This window comes from Heloderma suspectum, chromosome 1 (genome assembly GCF_057233095.1).
Source record: "Heloderma suspectum isolate Gila_16-S chromosome 1, 16-S_ref, whole genome shotgun sequence".
NCBI classification, from domain to species: Eukaryota; Metazoa; Chordata; class Lepidosauria; order Squamata; family Helodermatidae; genus Heloderma; species Heloderma suspectum.
In genome coordinates, this window is record NC_139458.1 from 219,752,430 (window position 1) to 219,772,728 (window position 20,299).

At 44.9% G+C, this 20,299-nt stretch overlaps 1 protein-coding gene across 5 annotated transcripts in view; it reads right to left on the bottom strand.

Moving 5' to 3' along the window:
* The window catches only part of BARD1 (BRCA1 associated RING domain 1), a 61,038-nt gene extending 42,662 nt beyond the window's left edge, over nt 1-18,376 (bottom strand). For 3 of the 5 annotated variants that reach the window (XR_014785699.1, XM_084819359.1, XM_084819379.1), the window contains exons 1-3: nt 17,762-18,007; nt 14,712-14,768; nt 2,508-2,653 (exon numbers count right to left, since the gene is read on the bottom strand). Coding sequence is in view for 2 of the 5 variants with exons in the window: in XM_084819359.1 (XP_084675485.1) it covers nt 2,508-2,653; nt 14,712-14,768; nt 17,762-17,904 (346 nt within the window). In the remaining 3 variants the exon portion in view is untranslated. Of the gene's footprint in view, nt 1-2,507; nt 2,654-14,711; nt 14,769-17,761; nt 18,008-18,136 lie in introns of those variants that run through there. The other 2 variants (XM_084819364.1, XM_084819389.1) reach the window with 2 other exon arrangements.
* Between the last annotated feature and the right edge of the window lie 1,923 nt (nt 18,377-20,299).

The following is a 20,299-nucleotide window of genomic DNA, read 5'->3' on the forward strand; positions in this document are numbered from 1 at the left end:
TATATATGCACACGTGTACATTGAGGGGAAAACTATAAACACTGGGGTTAAAACCCCACAATATGCAAAAAGTAGTCCATGACAATTTAATTAATGCTTAAGTGTATGCTACAGTGACTATTCGCAACAACAGTAATTAGGATAGCTAAATAAATTAATATATATTGTGGGACAGGAAGCCATTATTTCTGTTCAAGCCCACACAAACAGAATCAAATTAGGTTATTAGTTCTAATTCAGCTATTTCATGCTGGGGTCTCCCTTCAAAATACCTCTGTTGGAGAATAGCAACTTTCAGGTCAGCAGCAGAATATCTAGGGAGACACAAGCCCTGAAACAAACACACTTGTCAAGATGGTACTGGGCTCTAGCTCAGTGGCACAGCACATCCTTTGCATGCAAAAGGTTCTAGATTTAAGCCCTAACATCTCCAGTTAAAAGGATCTCAAGCAGCGAGACTGAGAAAGACCTTCCCCAAGTAAGCTTTGTATGTTCAACCATTTACAACAATGGGACAGCAAAGCAGATAAAATTTCATGCAAGTGACTCTTGTTTGCTACCTCTCATGCAACAAGCTGATGAATCCATGAACAAAAACAATCTGAAGTCAATGATACATGGAAATCGGTGGGTTGTATCCAACGGTGGCTTTGCACTAGTGAAAGCACTTCTGCTCATGCAAGGCACCAGATTTTCACAGATGCCCCCTAATGCTTCTCCTGAAGGATAAGGGACCCCCTCGAACAGGGGTGCCGAAGGCCCAGTCCACGGGGGCACCCCAATCCAGCCCACCAGCCTCTTGGGATACCCCAAGGGGGTGGTACTTAGGATCCAAGACCCACCACTGGCAGTATCCCCTCGGAGGGCATCCCCTCTGCTATCTCCAATCCAAGATCAGAGATAACAGCAGGGATTCCCTTGCTGGTGTGCAAAAGTAGCAGAACCCCAGCTGTTAGCTCCAATCTGAGATGCCAGGCAGCCTGAGCCTGACTCGCCCATGTGGGCGAATCCCAGTACCCCTCATCCCTACTATTATCTCTGATCTCAGTTTGAAGATAGCAGCAGGGATGCAAGGCAGTCTGGGCGTTAGGACTCACCTGCATCAGGGAGAGCGACCACTCTTTCTCGCACAACAGCAGGGCTTGGAGCCCGGGGGAGCCCCAAGAGGCTGGTCAGCTGGATTGTGGCATACCCAGTTCTAGAAAGTCCCCCATCCCTCAGGAGCAGCTTTTGGGGAACAGGGGGCCGCAGTGGTGGTGGGGGGATCTGTGAAAATCTGGTGCCATGTACGAACAGAAGTGCTTTCATTAGGGGCATGTTGAGAGTTGTAGGACTTTTTTTCTGTCTAAACAGCCGTAAGATTGCACCCTTAATCACCTTTTTTTTTTTAATGACCACCATCATATAGTTTATTACATTTGTATCCCATCCTTCCTCAAAGCTCAGACTAGCAAACTAGATGGGGTTGTCCCTTTTCATCCTCACAGCCATGCTGAGATGCAAGTTCATCACAGAAAATAACTTGGCTAAGGCCACCCAGTGAGCTTCATGGGGGATGGGGAAGAATCTGATAGGCATAAATACCAATTATCCAATACTGATTTGCTAATTCTATTTAAAAAAAAACAGGCAAATAGTTATTTTTGTGAGGTTAGCAGCTGCATCAGAATATTCTCATTTGTCATTCCATTTAAGACACCTTTCCCAAATCATGGAAAAGGTTTTCTGCCAGTGTTCTTTTCATCAGCTCCCTCTATCACTAACCTAGGAAGAGCTCTAGATTTGTATCTGAAACCCTCTCAGAAAGGAAGCTATACTCTAGTATGACAGCTGCTTGATGGAATTGGACTTGATTCTGATTTCTGCAACAGGCTTTCCTGGAACAGGTTTTGGACAGACTGGGATCTAAAAGCCAATTCTCACATCATATTATTTTATAGGTTTCCAAACCGGATAATCTTCATTCATGAGAGTGATTCTTTGACTGGGAAATATGAGATGCAAATGTGTAATATATTCAATTACCTATAAACCATGTTCCTTGGCATCCACAATATAAAGGTCTGTAGAAAGCGCACTGCACATCTTATCTAACCATAGGAATTACAAATAGGAGCACATAGACAGGGGATTGACTTGTGGGAGTGGGCCCATGCTTGGAATATATAGTGGGCAAACTGACCCTCAGAAATATAAGCAAGCATAAGAATGCCAAAAACCTACATTATTTTTAAGCATTTTATCAGCAGTAGTCCAGCATGCACCTTCAAAATGTGACATTTTCATCTAAATTCAGTAGAGATTCTGGTGAATTGCAGATATAAATGCTGCATTAGCCTTTCCCCTCTATTTGAAGGAAGATCTCAGTGGATCTGGGAAAGGAGAACATTCATATTCTGCTGTAAAATTCCTGGACCTTGCATTAAATTGTCTTTCAGAAATGTGCCCCTTTTTTTCTTTAAAAACACACATTGGCCCAGGCATCAAAGAGCCATCATTTCACTTACCTGAGAAGTCCCTGCCCTGTAGGCTCTGCAATTTCATATACAGTTTGATGATGTTGTCTAGCTGCCTATTTACTTTTACGTCTTGTACCATGGCTGGCGTTTGACACGCTGGGCAGGCTGTGCCGATGCAATCACTTACACAAGTTCTGAAAATCAAATATAACCACAAGATTTTCACATGGACAACTGGCAACAGCTTGTGATAGAAGTGTCTAAAGGAAAGTCTTTACATGAATACTGGAAAACTAACACAGCAGGGCAAGGTAATCACTTACATTTCATGCAGGAGAGGATAGCAAAAGCTTCCAAAACCCTCATCCCAGCTGCATGGGAAGAGAGGGGAGTGCACAAGCCCAAGGCTGGCTGCAGCTCATTCCTGCTTATTATTCACAATGTGCTAAACTGTGGTTTAACATTTCATGTGAACATGGCCATTAATAGGCTGAATTATAAATTATGAAAGTCGTGATTTGAGCATATCTCATTCACCATTTAACAATAGTTAAGGGTTACGCAGCGTATGACAATGGTTCTATGAAGACATTTTAGCCATAGTTAAATGGTAATGTCTGGATACCTAAACACTGTTAAGGACTGAGTGCATGCCAGGATGCAAAATCATAGTTTGACGTAGGTTTTAAGCATTACATCTGACCCATGCAAATGTCTCTTATGATATACATATACTGAGAAAAGACCAGAAAAAGTACAGTGATGATAAAGAGCAAATCATATATGACGGAAAGATGAAGAAATTGAAGATACTAAGCTTAGAGGAAGAAATAGGAAAGGGGCTGAAGACAATCTGGACAGTGTTCAGATTTTTTAAAAAGCGTGGATCAACAACTGTCTGTCCTGAAATCTGGGACTAGGGCAAGATACAATGGGTTAAAGTTACAAGAAGGGGAATTATAATTTCCCCAGAGCAAGAGAACAAACTGTACCAGCAAGTTATCACCTTTTCCTTTAAGCAGGGGTGGGCAACTTGTGGCCATCCACAGGTTTTGTCCTACAATTCTCATCAGCCCTAGCAAGCATAGCCAATGGTTAGGGATGCTGGGAGCTGTAAGCCAAAACATATGGAGGACCACAAGGTGCCCAACCCTGCTTGAAGGCTTTTAAGTAAAGGGCCTGTTATAGTTTCATGGCAGAGAATTGGACTGTATGCAGAAAAGAACAACCAAATGATCAAGGGGCTGGAGCAACTCCCCTATGAGGAAAGGTTAAAATGTTTGGGGCTTTTAAGCTTAGAAAAATAAGCTTAAGGTGGGCCACAATAAAACGTGCATACTTTTAAATATATTCTTATTGAATTTTACATTAGTAACAAAAGGATGTAACATCCAAGCATAACACAATAATCAAACACTTCATAAATACAGTCAACATCAGTCCAAATTAATTAGGGGACACAGCAGACTAACTGTAATTGTATATATACAAAGTTTGAGGAAAATATTTCCAAACATTTTTTCTGAAGTCTTATCCTAACAGGTCTCTCCAGCAAGTTCCATGCGTTGATGATGCAGTAGTGTCTTTGTTGCTATTAGCATAGTTAATAAATGTCTCCCAGATTTCATAAAAATTACCAATCTACACTGCTTGACCTGTTTTGTTAGCTTTTCCATCAATGCAACAGACCAGAATTTATTTCTCCATACAGCAGGGATGCTGATTGTTCTTTTTTCCATGAAGATGCTATTATCATTCTAGCAGTCACCCACATGCAAGTAAGAAGTTCCTTATGTGCAAGGTTTTTGCTTTTTCCTTCAAAAATGGCTAATAGAGCAGGAGGCGGTCTGTGGCTCACTGGTTTTGTGGGATCGGTTCCAGCTTCTTCCTTCTGATGAAGTGGACAAGGTGCTTTCATCTGTAAGGCTGACCACCTGCTTACTTGATCCTTGTCCATCTTGCCTCACTATGAGCTGCAGAGAGAGGCTGGGTGAGGGGATCAAGGTGGTGGTGAACGCCTCCCTTGAGGAGGGAGTGATGCCATCAGCCCTCAAGGAGGCAGTGATAAGACTGCTTTTAAAAAAGCCCTCCTTGGATCCCCAAGTTCTGAACAACTTTCGCCCAGTCTCGAATCTGCCTTTTTTGGGCAAGGTGATTGAGCGGGTGGTGGTGATGCAGTTGAAGGCACACTTGGAAGAACCCGATTATCTAGACCCATTTCAGTCGGGCTTCAGGCTTGGGCATGGGACAGAAATGGCCTTGGTGGATGATATGAGGAGGGCTCTGGATAGAGGTGAATGCTCCTTCCTTGTTCTCCTCGACCTCGCAGCAGCTTTTGATACTGTTGACCACGGTATCCTCCTGGATCGCCTGGAAGGGTTGGGCATTGGAGACACCGTATTACGGTGGTTCCGGTCCTTCCTCTCTGGCAGGTACCAGAGGGTAGCACTGGGAGAGGAGGTTTCGGACCCGTGGCCGCTCACTTGTGGGGTGCCACAGGGTTCCATCCTCAACCCAATGCTATTTAACATCTATGTGAAGCCGCTGGGGGCTATCATCAGGAGGTTTGGGGTGCGGGGTCATCAGTATGCAGATGACGCAGCTCTACCTCTCGTTCAAATCTTCAGCAAGGTTGGCCGTAGAATCCCTGTCCAAATGTCTGGAGACGGTGAGTGGCTGGATGGGGAGGAACAAGCTGAAGCTGAACCCTGACAAGACCGAGGGAGACAAGAGGAGGTTGGGGGATGTTGACCTGGTGTTGAATGGGGTACGGTTATCCTTGAAAGACCAGGTCTGCAGCTTGGGGGTCATCTTAGACTCCCAGCTGTCCATGGAGGCTCAGGTGTCAGCTGTGAGCCGGACAGCACTGTACCAACTCCATCTGATACGGTGGCTGCGCCCCTACCTTCCCGACTATCTGCTCCCATCGATAGTACATGCCCTGGTCTCCTCTCGTTTAGACTACTGTAATGGTCATGAAGAGTCGCACACGACTTAACAGCTGAACAACAACAAATGCGCTCTACGTGGGGTTACCCTTGAAGACGGTTTGGAAGCTGCAGCTGGTACAGAACGCAGCGGCTCGCTTGATTAAAGGCAGCCGCCGGCGAGATCACATCACTCAAGTGCTGAAGGAGCTGCACTGGCTACCAGTTGTTTTCCGGGCCAAATTCAAGGTGTTGGTTTTGACCTTTAAAACCCTATACGGCTCCGGCCCAGCCTATCTCAAGGAGCACCTCCAGCGACACCAGATAGGCCACTCAACAAGATCAGCCTCGGATGGCCTTCTCTCTGTCCCATCAGCCAGGACAGCTAGGCTGGTGAGGACGAGGGAGAGGACCTTCTCTGTGGTGGCCCCCACCCTCTGGAACTCCCTCCCTAGGGAACTCCGCCATGTCCCCACTTTAATGAGCTTCCGCCATGCATTAAAAATATGGTTGTTCAGGCAGGCATTTGGGGTGGGCTAGGGTAATTTTAGAAATGTGATGTTTTTAATGTTGAATTTTATTGTATAAACTGTTTTTATTGTTGTACATCGCCCAGAGTGGCTGGGTGACCGGCCAGACGGGCGATTAATAAATTTAATAAATACATAAATACATAAAATTGAGGGAAGAGGTCTTGGGGGGGGCAATCGCATCAGCCTCTTTGGAGACATTACTCTAGAACTGGTTGAGCAAGCCACCACATATAAAAGTAGGTACCAACTTGATCACAACCTCTCCAACGTTTCTCGGATGCTGAACTCTGATATGACTTAATTTCACTGGAGTGAGGTGCCAATGATACAATAATGTAATAGAATTCTCTTTTATTTTGGCAGAAACATATTTAAATGGGGCACTAATCCAAATCCTGTTCCAGCTAGATTTTTCAATAAGTTTTCCCAAGTCTTTTTCCCAAGCTACTCTAACACTTTCAGAAGCCATATTTAATATCAATTAGCATATTCTACAAAAAGTACATACTTCTATAAAATAGTGGAGAGAAAGTAGACAGGGAGAAAAACATCTCCCTTTCTCATAATACTAGAATCTGGGGGTCATCCCATGAAACTGAGTGATGGGAGATTCAGGACAGAAAAAAAACTTATCCACACAACTTAATAGTTAAGCTACAGAATTTGCTACAAGATGTCACGATGGCCACCAACTTGGATGGATTTAAAAGGGGATTAAACAAATCCATGAAGGATAAGACTGTCAGTGACTACTAGCCACGATGGCCATATATTACCTTCAGTATTGGAGGCAATATGCCTTCCAATATCAGATGATGGAAACACAGGCAGAAGGGTGCTGTTGTGTCCGTGCCTTGCTTGAGGGCTTCCCTTGGGCATCCAGTTGGCTAATACAAGAACTGAATGCTGGACTAAAGGCCTATTAGTCTGATCCAGCAGGTCAGTCCTTATGTTCTTGGATGAAACAGTGGACCCCCGACGACACTGATTAAGCTTACACACTCCACTAATTGTGGCGGGAGAGGGAGGGTTATATATTTATAACCTTGCAAAGTCATTTGGCACTCAGAAGCTATCTCTCATTGGAGGACATGGCTGATCCCAAAGATTTAAGTCAGCCTCCCCCAGCTTGGTGCCTTCCAGCTGTGTTGGGCTTCTACTGGCCATCCATGGAGGAATGATGGAAGTTGCAGTCCATCTAAAGGGCACCAGGAGGAGGAAGGCTGGCTGAAGTCATTGCCTGGCACCTCAATGTATCCTCTGACAAACAACATACTTTGCTTCCCACCAATGATTTGAATGTTCAGCAGGATTTTTTCTCTCTTGAGAAGGTCTGTGCAACATAAACAAGGTCTTAACCTCCATTGGGGCCGCAGTGGCTTAGTGGTTAAGACGCTGAACCGGAAGGTCGGCAGGACAGCAGTTCGAGACCCGAGTGCCGCATGATGGAGTGAACTCCCGTCTTCAGTCCCAGCTTCTGCCAACCTATCTATCTATTTATTTATTTATTTTCTATACCGCCCAATAGCCGAAGCTCTCTGGGCGGTTCACAAAAATTAAAACCAAACAACACACAATAAAACAATTTAAAATATATAGAACATTAAAACCACAATATAACAATACAATCACAATAAAATCTAGCAGCAGTGCAGGAGTTTAAAATACAGATTTAAAACAGCAAAGATAAAAATTTAGAAAGCTAAAATGCCTGGGAAAATAAAAAGGTCTTCACCTGGCGCCGAAAGGAATACAATGTAGGCGCCAGGCGAACCTCACTAGGGAGCTCATTCCAGAGCCGGGGTGCCACAGCAGAAAAAGCCCTCCTCCTAGTAGCCACCCGCCTCACTTCCTTTGGCAGGGGCTCACGGAGAAGGGCCGCTGACGATGATCTTAAGGTCCGGGCAGGCACATATGGGAGGAGGCGATCCTTCAGGTAACCTGGCCCCAAGCAGTTAAGGGCTTTGAATGTTAACACCAGCACTTTGAATCGGGCCCGGAAATGGACTGGCAGCCAGTGCAACTGGAAAAGTACTGGCGTAATATGAGCTCACAGGCCAGTCCCTGTTAACAATCTCGCTGCCCTATTTTGGACCAGCTGAAGTTTCCGGACCGTTTTCAAAGGCAGCCCCACGTATAACGCATTGCAGTAATCCAGACGAGAAGTTATCAGAGCATGGATAACTGTAGCTAGGCTATCTCTGTCCAGATAAGGGCGTAGTTGGTATACCAGCCTAAGCCGATAAAAAGTGCTCCGTGCCACTGAGTTCACCTGTGCCTCAAGTGACAGTTCTGGATCCAAGAGCACCCCCAAACTTTGAGCCTGATCCTTTAGGGGGAGTGCAACCCCCTCCAGAACAGGTTGAATATCACCTAGCCGGGCAGACGAACCACCCACTAACAGTACCTCCGTCTTGTCTGGATTGAGTTTCAGTTTATTGGCCCTCATCCAGTCCATTACCGTCCCCAGGCACTGATTCAGAACAGCCACTGCCTCACCTGGTTTTGATGAGAAAGAGAGGTAGAGCTGGGTGTCATCTGCATATTGATGGCACCTCAGCCCACACCTCCGGATAACCTCCCCCAGCGGTTTCATGTACATGTTAAACAGCATGGGGGATAAAATAGAGCCCTGTGGAACCCCATGGCACAATTGCCATGGCACAGAGCAATAATCCCCCAGCACCACCTTCTGGAATCGGCCATCCAAGTAGGAGCGGAACCACTGTAGTGCAGTGCCTCCAACTCCTAACCCAGACAACCTATCCAGAAGGATACCATGGTCGATGGTATCGAAAGCCGCTGAGAGGTCCAGGAGCAGTTCGAACCTAGCAGTTTGAAAGCAAGAAATTGCAAGTAGATAAATAGATACCGCTTCAGTGGGAAAGGTAACAGCGTTCCATGCACCTCGGTGTTCAGTCATGCCGGCCACATGACCACGGAAGCGTCTTTGGACAGCGCTGGCTCTTCGGCTTAGAAATGGAGATGAGCACCACACCCTAGAGTCGGACACGACTGGTTGGGGACACCTTTACCTTTACACCTTTAACCTCCATTAGAATCTCCTGGTATCACTACAGTGATTTTAAAGCCAAGTGTTCAAGGACATATTCAAATGTTAGAATACACTCAATTTCAGGAGTAGTGTTTTGCCTACTGTGACCAGCTTTCAGAAGTTATCTTCAACCAAACTGCAGTGCCAGGAGAACCAATTTTGTCCAGGCCTCAGGAAAAGTTCCCGTGCTCGACAAACCCTTATGACCCAGTTACTGTGGCTGCATTGCTTCCACACACTTCTCCTTATACATCATCGTCATCTCTCCCTTTCCTCCCCTCTCTAGGCACATTAATAGTTCACTCCACACTACTATTTTGGTCTGACCTCCAGCTGACTTGTCTCAGAAACTAACTGCAGTTGACTGAAGAACCCTAAGCAGTATTCGGAGTGCTGCTGTGAAAGAATCAGCTATCATTTGTATACCACTGCATTTATAAACAAGAGCAACGAGCATAACAGAGCTGCCCAGGCTAGCTCCTCTTGTTGTACCTGCATTTTCTTGGAGACAATTTTCTAAACCAGAGGTGAGCAATCTGTGCCCCTCCAAATGTTTTGGCCTACAACTTCCATGATCCCTCACCACTTGCTATGCTGGCTAGGGCTGATGGGAGTGGTAGGCCAAAACATCCGGAAGGCCACAAGTTGCTCACCCCTGTTCTAAATTAACCACTAGAGGAGAGGCAAACTAGAATAACTTCCTAATGACATCTGGGCAATCAAAGACACCCACTTCTAAAAAGCAAGGTTGGATGGATTTCAGTCTGCTAACTCTGGAACACACTTTTGAGGTCAGCCAGGAGTTCTTCTTCACACTCTCCAGATGTTGGGATTTCAATTGCAAATACAGTATTAGGCAAGCTTGGGAACTAATATTAGGCAAGTTGTAATTAGAGATGTGAATGCCTGCAGAAAAACTGGAAAAATTCAAGGGGGGGGAGGATTTCCCCCCCATTTTCTGAATTTTTTTTGTTTTCTTTCAAAACAATGGAAAAATCGAACAATTTTAGATTATGAAATACTTAAGAAAATGTATCTATATACTGCTACCCAGCCTTTATTCCCCCCAAAATGATTTCTAAAACCTATGAAATAAAACTTTTATAGAAAGACTAGAGAGGCAAAATTTCTCAAAATAAGGAAGCCATGGGGGAGGGGGATTTAATCCTCTCTGTATGTTTCCCAGCATAGTTGTTTCTTCCATTCCTTATCAAAATTATCGATCTAATGTATCTTTTACTGAAAAGACATTTAGGAATGCTCCAAGTCATGCTCAGTTTCTCAACATGTGAGTAAAGATCATATCATAATATGGAAGAAACAGTACATTCTTGACAGTTTGGGTTTTGTTCTACAGAGTCCTGTGTTTCTGGGAATGTTCTGATTAGATGTTGTAGCAGTCCATTAATGTAGTTCTGATCTAAAACCCACATGTGAAAGGAACATTGTAGGTTATCCCACCACTGCCACCAGATGCAACAGAACAGCATGTGAGTTATCCCACCTATGTTTCTTTTTTAAAAAATTAACTTTGAGGCTTGGGTCTATGGAACTCACTGCCACAATTTTCAATAACATTCCCAGTTAAACCTCACCGCTAGGGAATGCTGCCTCAGCTATAAGATCTTTAACTGCTCCCACTAGAATAAAGCCTCTCTACCTAAAAGAAACTCAGTAGCCTGGTTCCTATGGCTTAGGCATGGGACTGACACCACCACCACCAAGACAACCATTCAAAATGAGCAAAAATCAAAATGTTTATTAACGGAAATTATTTACAAACGTGAATAAAATGTCACTTTTCAAATAATAGATGGAGACTGCTTAAAGATTCTTAAATTAAATATGGCTGCTTACCATTCATAATAGATGAGAGTGTTTCCCAGCAAAATCAATCTCAACAGCTTTTCCTGCAGGCAAGATTTCCCTAAACTCCACCTCACAAACAGGAATAGGTTTAGAAATTTCCCTGAACTTCCTTACAAAAGGAACAGAGGCTGTACACCACGCTTACTTTGCCTCCAGTTCTTCCTTCTTCTTCTGTTTGCTAAGACGATGTTTCAGGGACTATTTGCTGAAGTTGCCTCTGGACAGACATAAAATAGGAACCTAAAATATATTACGAACTTGCTTTACTCAGAAAATTATCATGTTTGCTATATAAAATATAGTTTATTCAGACAGTAATTATAAATTTACTGAGTTTACCTTTAAACTTTTTTTAAAAAATTGTAATGATAATTTTGAGAGCAAACCAAGTTACACATATCTTTTATGTTCCTAAAGCAGTCTTCCCCAACCTGGTGCCCTCCAGACATTTTGGACTAAAACATCCAGCCTTCCTGACCATTGGCCATGCTGCCTGAGGCTGATGGGACCTGAAATCCAAAACATCTGGAGGGCACCAATTGGGGAAAGCTGTCCTAAAGTAATGGTGTGACTTTAGATCTGTAAAGAACACTAAAAAAAAAAAGTAGTATTGAATATTTTTCCATTTTCCCCCAAAGTTCCATTTTTTTCTGAAACACCCTGGAAAAAACCAGTTTCTTCCCCATGGTGTCAAAACAATGAAGGTAAGTACATTCTATTGTCTTTTGTTTTTTACAAGTATTCCAACTAAATGCTACATAATGTAGCATTTGAATCACATTAAGAGTGTAATCTGATGCACATCTAGATAGAAAAAGTCCTATAACTCCCAGCTTGCTGGGGAATCTGGGAGTTGTAGGACTTTTTCTGTCTCAACATGTATAGGATTGTGCCCTAAGTGTGCTTTAAATTCCCCCCCCCCCTCAAATATTTCAGATTGTGGAGTACTAGGACAAGGAAGTTAAGACAAGACATTTTTTATTTTTTGTTTACTAAATACAAGTAAAATAAATGTAGTAAATGATATCACTTTCTTGGGCATCAAAAACATTTCCAATGCAAACTATTTCAATTCATTTTTTTCTCAGAAAACCCACATCACTAGTGGCAATTACGTACATCTTCCTTGCTTCAGCCACCCAGATTTATTTTGGTGAAATATTAGGGCTGGAAGACATCAGTAAATCAACTCATCAAATACTGTTAACTGACCACCTATTGATTGATAGCGTCCTAATGTTCTCTGAGACCAAAGATGTCCCTGAGTAAGTAACAGCTTCCTTTTTAAGTGCCTCATAGTGCGCTTAAGTGCCTAATAGCTAAGGTGGAAGTCCTTGCTCTCCTATAGCTAGGGCTGTAGCTTGACAACCGGGCACATGGTTTAAATGCAGGAGGTCCCCGGTTCATTCAATGCTTTCTCCAGGGAAAGCTGAGAAAGAATCCTGCCTGAAACCCTGTCAGTCAGTGTAGACAATGCAGAGCTAGGTGGACCCATGGTCTGACTCGGTATAAGGCAGTTTCCTACGTCTTGCCAGAGCCTGGGTACACACACACTTCATTTCAGTATAGATGCCCCCTATCCTGCACTACAACCAAAACCACATCTTACACCAATTTGGACCAGAATTAGCCTCCGAAGGAGGGATTAGGTGGTTTGCAGGGAGGTGATCACACGGAAAGAGGCAAGAGAACTCTAATTAAAGGGTCAATGTCACGTGTATTCAATCATAAGTCTGTTTGATCCAATTTCTGCATCAGTCTGCAATTTTTTTTAAAATGCCCAAAATCCACATTTATTTTCATATGCTACTTTCCCTAATATATTTATGTATGTATGTAACTTTGCCTAATAAACACATTTTTGTACAGAATCTTTGAGCTGAGAACCACATCACAAAATCTGGAAAAGTGCACAATCCAAAGGATAACTGTTCCAATCTGAATATTAGTCCAGGAAATATGGACCAAATGAAAGGCTGCATCCAATGCTGCCTGCATGCCAGTGGTACCCATCACTAGTACAACAGGGAGTTAACAGTTCTTAAACCAGCCACAGAAGCAAGCAGAAACATTTCTGGGGTTGCTTTACTCCCGGTTATGCTAGCAATGGGTACCGCTGGTGCACAGAATGAGTGGAAGCGCAAAGGCAGTATTGGATACTGTCCCAAATTCTCCCCCATCCCTAGACTCAAGCAGTCAGGCTAGTTTCATATGCACTATGGCATACTTTGCAACTATTTCCAAAGACAGGCAAAAATAATTCAAGGGAAGTTATAGGGAGGGACCAGAGCTTGGGGCAGAGTACGTGCTTCTCAAAGATTCAGTCTCCAGACTGGCCTGTGAAAAAGAATGCTAGGTAGAAGGACTAGGAAAGATCCCTAGCCTCAGTTCTTTAAGAGCTACTGCCAGTCACAATAAACAGTACTGGGCTAGATGGGCAAGTGGTGTGATAAGACACCTTAGTATGTTCATACATGTCAGTATCCCCCAACCTGGTGCCCTCTCGATGTTTTGGACTTCATCCCCCATTAGCCCACAGCTGGCATGGCTAATGGACAGGAATTGTGGACATTGCAGTCAAAAACATCTGGAGGGCACCAGGTAGGGGAAGGCTGATATATGTCGATATGCATCAAAGAATGAGTGTTCTGGTAAAACAACCATAGTTATAACAGGATACTACATACACCACATTAGGTTATAATCACAGAATGTGGTGTGATTACATGGGCTTCAGCAGGCCTGTGAGCCCCTTATCCCAGAGAACAAACTCTACCGCACCTGCACTTCGACAAGCACATTGTATCAAAAACTCTCAACTTAGATTTGCATGTCTTTGGGGATAGTTACAAGGCATTCCATACCACCGATGAAGCCTGCATGCTGGGTATCAAGCAAAAAGGCATTAGCAAAGACAATAAAGCTGCGCTGGTTTAGAGATGCAGTAAAGGCACTCCACTACTGTTTTATCAGTATGGCCAAAAAGAAGGAGCAACAGCTGGAGTCACTTTGGAACCTTTCCTCAAAAGGGGAGATGATAAATGTTGCCAAGCGTCTCATAGACTGTGTTAAGGTGCTATCTCTTAGTTTAGTAGTTCTGGAAACTCTTTTTTTTTTTTTAAAGCATTTCACTAATGTTTCTGTTTGAGCACTTCCAGAGCTATAGTGTTCACTTAAAGGGGTTTTACAATGGGATGAGCAGAAAAGCCACAGTGGCATAGAGGAGAAAGAACACACTTGGCCATATAGTCAATAGTTTTTGTTATTGGATCAATTTGTACTGATTAAAAATGCTGTACATTTTTATGCAACCCAGAACAGGTCTAATGCAAATATTTTAATTACTGTGGTTATGCAGTAGCCTAAGTGGATAAACAACCACAAATCCATATCATTCATTAGCCAGCAGTAAACCATGACAATGACCGAAGAGGCTAAAGCTGGTGTTCAAACCACTGACACTTGCGCCTAGCACAGCTCCACATTTTCAATGCCTAAGAAAAAAATACTGAGGGCACCGATTGTTTCCTAGGCTAGGATACCATTGTTGTTGTTGTTGTTGTTATTAATCTCTTTTTCTGCTATAAAAGCACAGAAAGCAGTTTACAAAGATTAAAATAAACCACAAACCAGATGAGATAATAAACAATAAATAAAACAAACACACACAAGCAGAGCATTTAGAAACAGCCAGAGATTAAAAGCAAACACACAGGAAACTGACAGAATCATGGACTAGAGACACACTTTTCAACAGGCACCTGGAACAGCCTTCCCTGACTGATGCACCTCAGATGTGTTGGACTACAACTCCCATCATCCCACCAGCATGGCAAACTGCATGATAGCTTAATATGTAATGACTTACAGGCAGAAAACATGTTCACAGCCTCCTATGTTCACAGGTTTCTTCAGAATGCCTCCGCTATCAAAGAAAGAATATATAGATATATGTATTACAGGTGATGGCAGTTACTACTGCCCCAAGCTTTAGAATTAAAATATTTCTAATACATTAGTATTAATGAAATCTACAGCAGACAGTTTCCTTTAACTTTTAATGTATTTGTTTTATTAAGAGAAATTATATCACGCCTTTCCACTAAAATATAAATATATAATATACAATATATATTTATATAAAAATATAAAATCAGCACACAACATGGCTGATTGGCCCAGGATCTCCCCTCATGTGGAGAAGCTTCACACATGTATCAGGTATCAGGTTCTGTTCTCATACTCACTAAACATGCAGCTGGCAGGAGGCATGGCCAACAAGTGCAGTGGTAAAGCTAGTCTGCAACCTCCTCACACACACATGTAATGCATGGCGGGGGCCTGCCTAAACCCCCCTGAAGTTCACCCATTTGACAGTAATTCTATTCACAATGTATTGTGCTGACTACAGATAATGTAAGAGCAGGCAGCTCTCTTGTTAGTTGTGTCAGGACAGCAAACTCACTAGGCTACTTCAACCAGTTTAGAAGACAGTGTTTTGGTCATTGTTTAGAATGTTCCTAGTGTCATGCTCAACTGGCAAAATTGAACAGTATCGAGAACCTCCTTAGAAATCTGCAAGAGGGTTTCAGTCCTTTAGAGCGGGGTGGGCAGAAAATAGCTCTCCAGATGTTTGACATTTCAACTCCAAGCATTCCTGACCATTGGCCATGCTGGCAGGGGCTTCTGGGAGCTGAAGTTCCAAACTTCTGGATATCTACCTTCTATCCACCTTTACTTTAGAGACATTAATCGGGTGGTCACTTCCTTGCCACTTCCAGAATGTTTTTTAGCCAGACAGATATTTATGTTACAACAGATTTGGATGTGCACATAGCAGCCTCCATTTTGGTATGTACTAGTATGCAGCAATCAGAAGTGACTTTTCCAGTGACATGCTGCCTTTAAGCATCTTACTGGAAATGATAAGGCAAAAGGTTTTCAAACAGGCACTTTATGCATGGTGGGGGGACACCCACCCAGTTTTGCCATGGTAAAAGCACAACCGAAAGAGTGTTTACTTAAAGGGAGGGCTACAACTGTCCACAAGCCAGATTTTTGGAGGTCCAATCCATCATGGCTCAGAATAGGCCTTCAGTCTCACAGCACCCATTCTCTGGAACTCCCCACGACTACAAATTAGGCAGGCACCAACCCTTCTGGGTTTTCAGCACCTGCTGAAAACATATCTTTTCCAACAAGCATTCCCAGGAAGGTAAACTTGTTCATTTGTTTTTGTACATCACTTAGATTTTTTTTAATATAAGCAATTCATAAATATCATTAAATAAATAAATAAACTCCACATTAGAATTCATGCTCTGAATGCACAAAGTCCCAGGTTCGATTCCTACATCTGCAATTAAAAAGATCTCAGGTAGCAGGTTTGAGGAAAGCCTTTGATTCAGAACCCAAAGAGCAGCTGACAATCACAGTAGGCAATACTAAGCTATACATCTGACTCAGTATAAAGTAGCTTCTTATGTTCAACTGGCTTATTACACATAACTTTTTCAAAAAGAGGACCAATTTACCATCTCTATATATGGTGCTTTACAAAGAAGGGGACTGACAGCTCCCTACCCAAAGGGGCTTACAATTTAAATTGACACAGGGACTGGGGGCTGGAGGCAAGGGAAGAATATATGATTATTTCAATTACATGTACTTTGGCTTAGTTACAATAAAATACTGAGCTTCCTGAGTTTTGAAGAGTGACTTGAAGAAAGTAAGGAAAGCAGTTACACAGAGGCATGAGTGAACATAGTCAGGAAGTCAGTAAACAGAAAGACTCATGGGTTTGAGGAACAGAAAGGCCTCACTGAGGTGGCCAACCTCTGTCTGGGCTGTACCACTTCAGATTTCCAGTGAGGGCTCAGGTCACTGAGTATTCCTCCACAGAAAAACATTTCCAGCCCCCAGAAAATGAGTATGTCAGGGTGAAGGGTCCTGGTCTATCCACTGTATATACAGGGAGTCACATACATGGTGCAGTATTCAATTATGCAAGCCCCCACCTGAAGTGGTACAGCCCAGACACAGGTTTACCACCACTGTGAGAAGTAGGCCTATGAAGAAAAAGCTAGCTTGCAGTACAGCTGTTGCTGACTCCAAGATGCTATCTGTGCCACCAAATTCCATCACCATTGGCTGAACACAACAAACATAAACTGGCCCCCGTGAATCAGGTAGGAAGCTGGGGCATACAAGGGTTAAGCGCCCAGCCTGTGCCACAAACCATGGTGGCTTATTTAAGCCACCATGGGTCAAAATGATTGTGCGAACCCGGCCACTGAGTCAAAGCATCTAGCTCAGCATCATCTGTATCAGACTTTCCCAACCTGGTGCCCTCCAGATGTGATGGACTACAACCCCGGCATCTCCCAGGCAGCCATGTTGGGGAAGGATGATCTGCACTGACTGGCAGCGCTGGCAGCAGCAGCTGTACAGGGTGCCGGACTGCAGCTTTTGCCAGCCCGACCTGGATTTGCCAGAGGTGGGCCCCGGGACCTCCTGCAGGCCAAGCAAATGCTCTCCCGCCGAGCGATGGCCCTTCCTCATGGATTCAGCCGTCGTTGCTCTTATTTCAGGCCGCGTTATTGTTCCTTCCAGCCAGGTTAAACACGGCGGGGTTGCATTGTTTTACAAGTCTGTTGTACGTGCCTGTTGATCGAAAGTTAGCATCTGCTATGCCTGAGGAGAAATCATCACGCTGTATTGTTTTACGGCGCAATCCTAGGCGTGCTGAGACGGGCAAAAGCCCGGCAACTCCCAGCATCCTACAGCCAGCTGGGGGGTGCTGGGAGTTGTGGGGCTTCGTCCAAGCGTGCACAGGATCGCGCCCCAACAAGACGTTAAGTCGGAAACGCTATTCGCCCTCCCCGCGCCTCCGCGACCCCCCCGGCCGCGGAGAATCACCATCGGGAGCAGCGCAGGCTCTCCGCCAGCCGCCCCAGAGCCGCCCGCGTCGCCTTCCACGGGCATTCGGGCGGCGGCGGCTCCTCCATCCGGCCAGCGGGCTCGTTCCCGGAGCGGGCCCGGAGCGCAGCGGGCGGCGGCATCCGCCTCTCCTCGGCGTCCAACTTAAAGCAGCGACGGCCGACGCAACCCAGCCGCGCCGGTTCAAACTCTGCCGCCTTCGCCCCTGAACGCCGCAGTGCGCGTGCGCGGGCGGCTGGGCGCGCCCGTGTCGCACCGCGGCGGGGTCTCTTCAACTGCCCGGATACCGAACTTCCTGGTTCATTTGAACCTTTTTTTTTTTTCTTTTTTTGAGAGGGCGGCGGAGAAACGAACCTCGTTCTCCGCGGAGCGGGGAAAATGTTCTAAAGGAACCAGGAAGATTCTCTTTGTCGTTGAGTCTATCTGCTGTGAGTCTACGGGCGCACGCGGGATGCGAGACGAAGCCATTGCGGGAAGCCGATTTGCCTCAGCGCCCGCCCCGCCCCGCCCCGCCCCGCCCCGCCGCCGGCTTCCGAGCGGGAGAGGGAAGGGGCGGGATCGGCCGAGGGCCGCGAAGAGCCCGGGGGCGTCTCCCCGGGTGGCGCCTCTTGACGTCAGGCGCGCTGCTGCCCGCTGTGGCTCGCGTTCAGTAGGCGCGCTTCCGGCGGAGGCGGGTGGCGCGAGGCCGCCGGTCCATTCTGCGTTTCAGTCAGAACCAGTCAGAACTCCAGAGCAGCTGTCCAAGGCGCTGGACCTGGTTCGGCGCTAAGCTCCAGCTGGCTGGCCCTGAGCGGAACCCAGAATGGGTGCACAGCCCCGCCGCAACCCGCACCGCCAGCCTGCGCCGCGCGCTGTTGTGGCCCGGGCACACTGACGCCCCGACCCCGCGCATGCTTATTCGGAAGTAACGCTCGGTTCGGTGGGTTTCACGGAGGAGGATGTGAGCGCTGCGCAAATGTTTCAAGCCCCCTTGAATTCAGCGGGGCTTACTCCTGATTAAATACGTTTAGGGATAGCACGGTTTACGAAGCCCAGTCCTGAGGGTCTTCCTCCCAACTAGATGCGCACAGGATAACGTGCAAGGACAGAAAATAAGGCCTTAATTGCTTTAAAGCCAAACACAGTATTATGCAAGATTTTGAATTAACCCTTCGGCTGGATGAGTTGCGCACGCACAGTGTGAGGAGGGTCGGCCGAAGAAACTGTTTCTGGGCACGATGAAAGCCCAGTCCCTGCTAAGTAATCTGTTACATGATATCCAGAAACGTATCAGCAAAGGGCTGGATGTGCCTGGCCTTGGAAGCTAAGCAGGTTATAGCCTTGGTTAGTACTTGGATGGGAAACCACCTGGGAATCAGGCTTCCTGCGCTGAGCAGGGGGTTGGACACGATGGTCTTGTAAACCCCTTCCAATTCTATGATTTCCTCCCCCCCGTCCCCCCCCCCATTTTGGGTTTATTTGCTAAACATTTGCCCAACTCAAAAATTTGTAACCTACTTTGGGATTTTATTTTGTTTTAATAAAGGTATAATTGTCTTTATTAAAACAAAATAATTGTTTTAATCCAATTGCGCTATGGATTTTTTCTAGTTTATTAAGACAGCTATTTGTGCTTATTCCTGTAGTCTTACCTGAAAGTATGTCTTATTAAATCCAGGGATGAAGTAAATGGTTGGCTTTGAAAAACCTGGGCAGAGGTTTTCGTTTATGGCCAACCTATGATGGCAATAACTGCAACTCATGCAGAGCTGGAAATGAAAGATCTGTAGGAGAGAGATCCCCTCTGATCTTCTCCTGGCCATTGTTCTGCTACCTTTTCGTTTAGTTCTTGCTTTCTGCTTTTGTGATAAAATTTGGCACTGCTTGGTTGAAATGCACCTCCACTACAAATCTTTGGAAATCACAGATAAAAGAAAAATGTTATAGATGTATAAGGCGGTACAATAGATCATTTATCCATGCAGCCAGTAGCTCAAGATGGTAACAGCCCCCCAACTAGGTATAGGTCATTCCAGTCATGAGATCCTTTATCTGAGGATGTCAGTGTGAATACATTCATAATCATTATTAAGTTGATAATAGTTACTGCCAAAAAAGGTGAAAAGAAACTGGACTTACAATGTATTCTGCTGTTGCTGAATCAGACACAGCATTAGGGCAAATTACAGGGTAAGCCAAAAGACAAGGCAAGGAAGCAGGCAAATGGTCAAGCACAAAGGTTTCAGTCCAGAATGGGATTAGGCAAAGGCAGGAGAGGTCAAAATATAGGCAGTTAAGCAGTCAGATACAATACACAGTCCAAAGCAGAGTCACGCAGGAATCCAAGGAATCCATCACAGAGATTCAATCACAAAGCAAAGTATATATAAAAAAAACACGCTATAAAGCACAGGAGCTGGTAGAACAATATTGTACCAGCCCTGGCTAAGCTGAACCTGAAGGGTTACACAGCCAGAGCTCCCCGAGACCCACCCAGGGCTCAGCTGCAGTGCATTACAGGCCCTCTGGGAAAGTCCT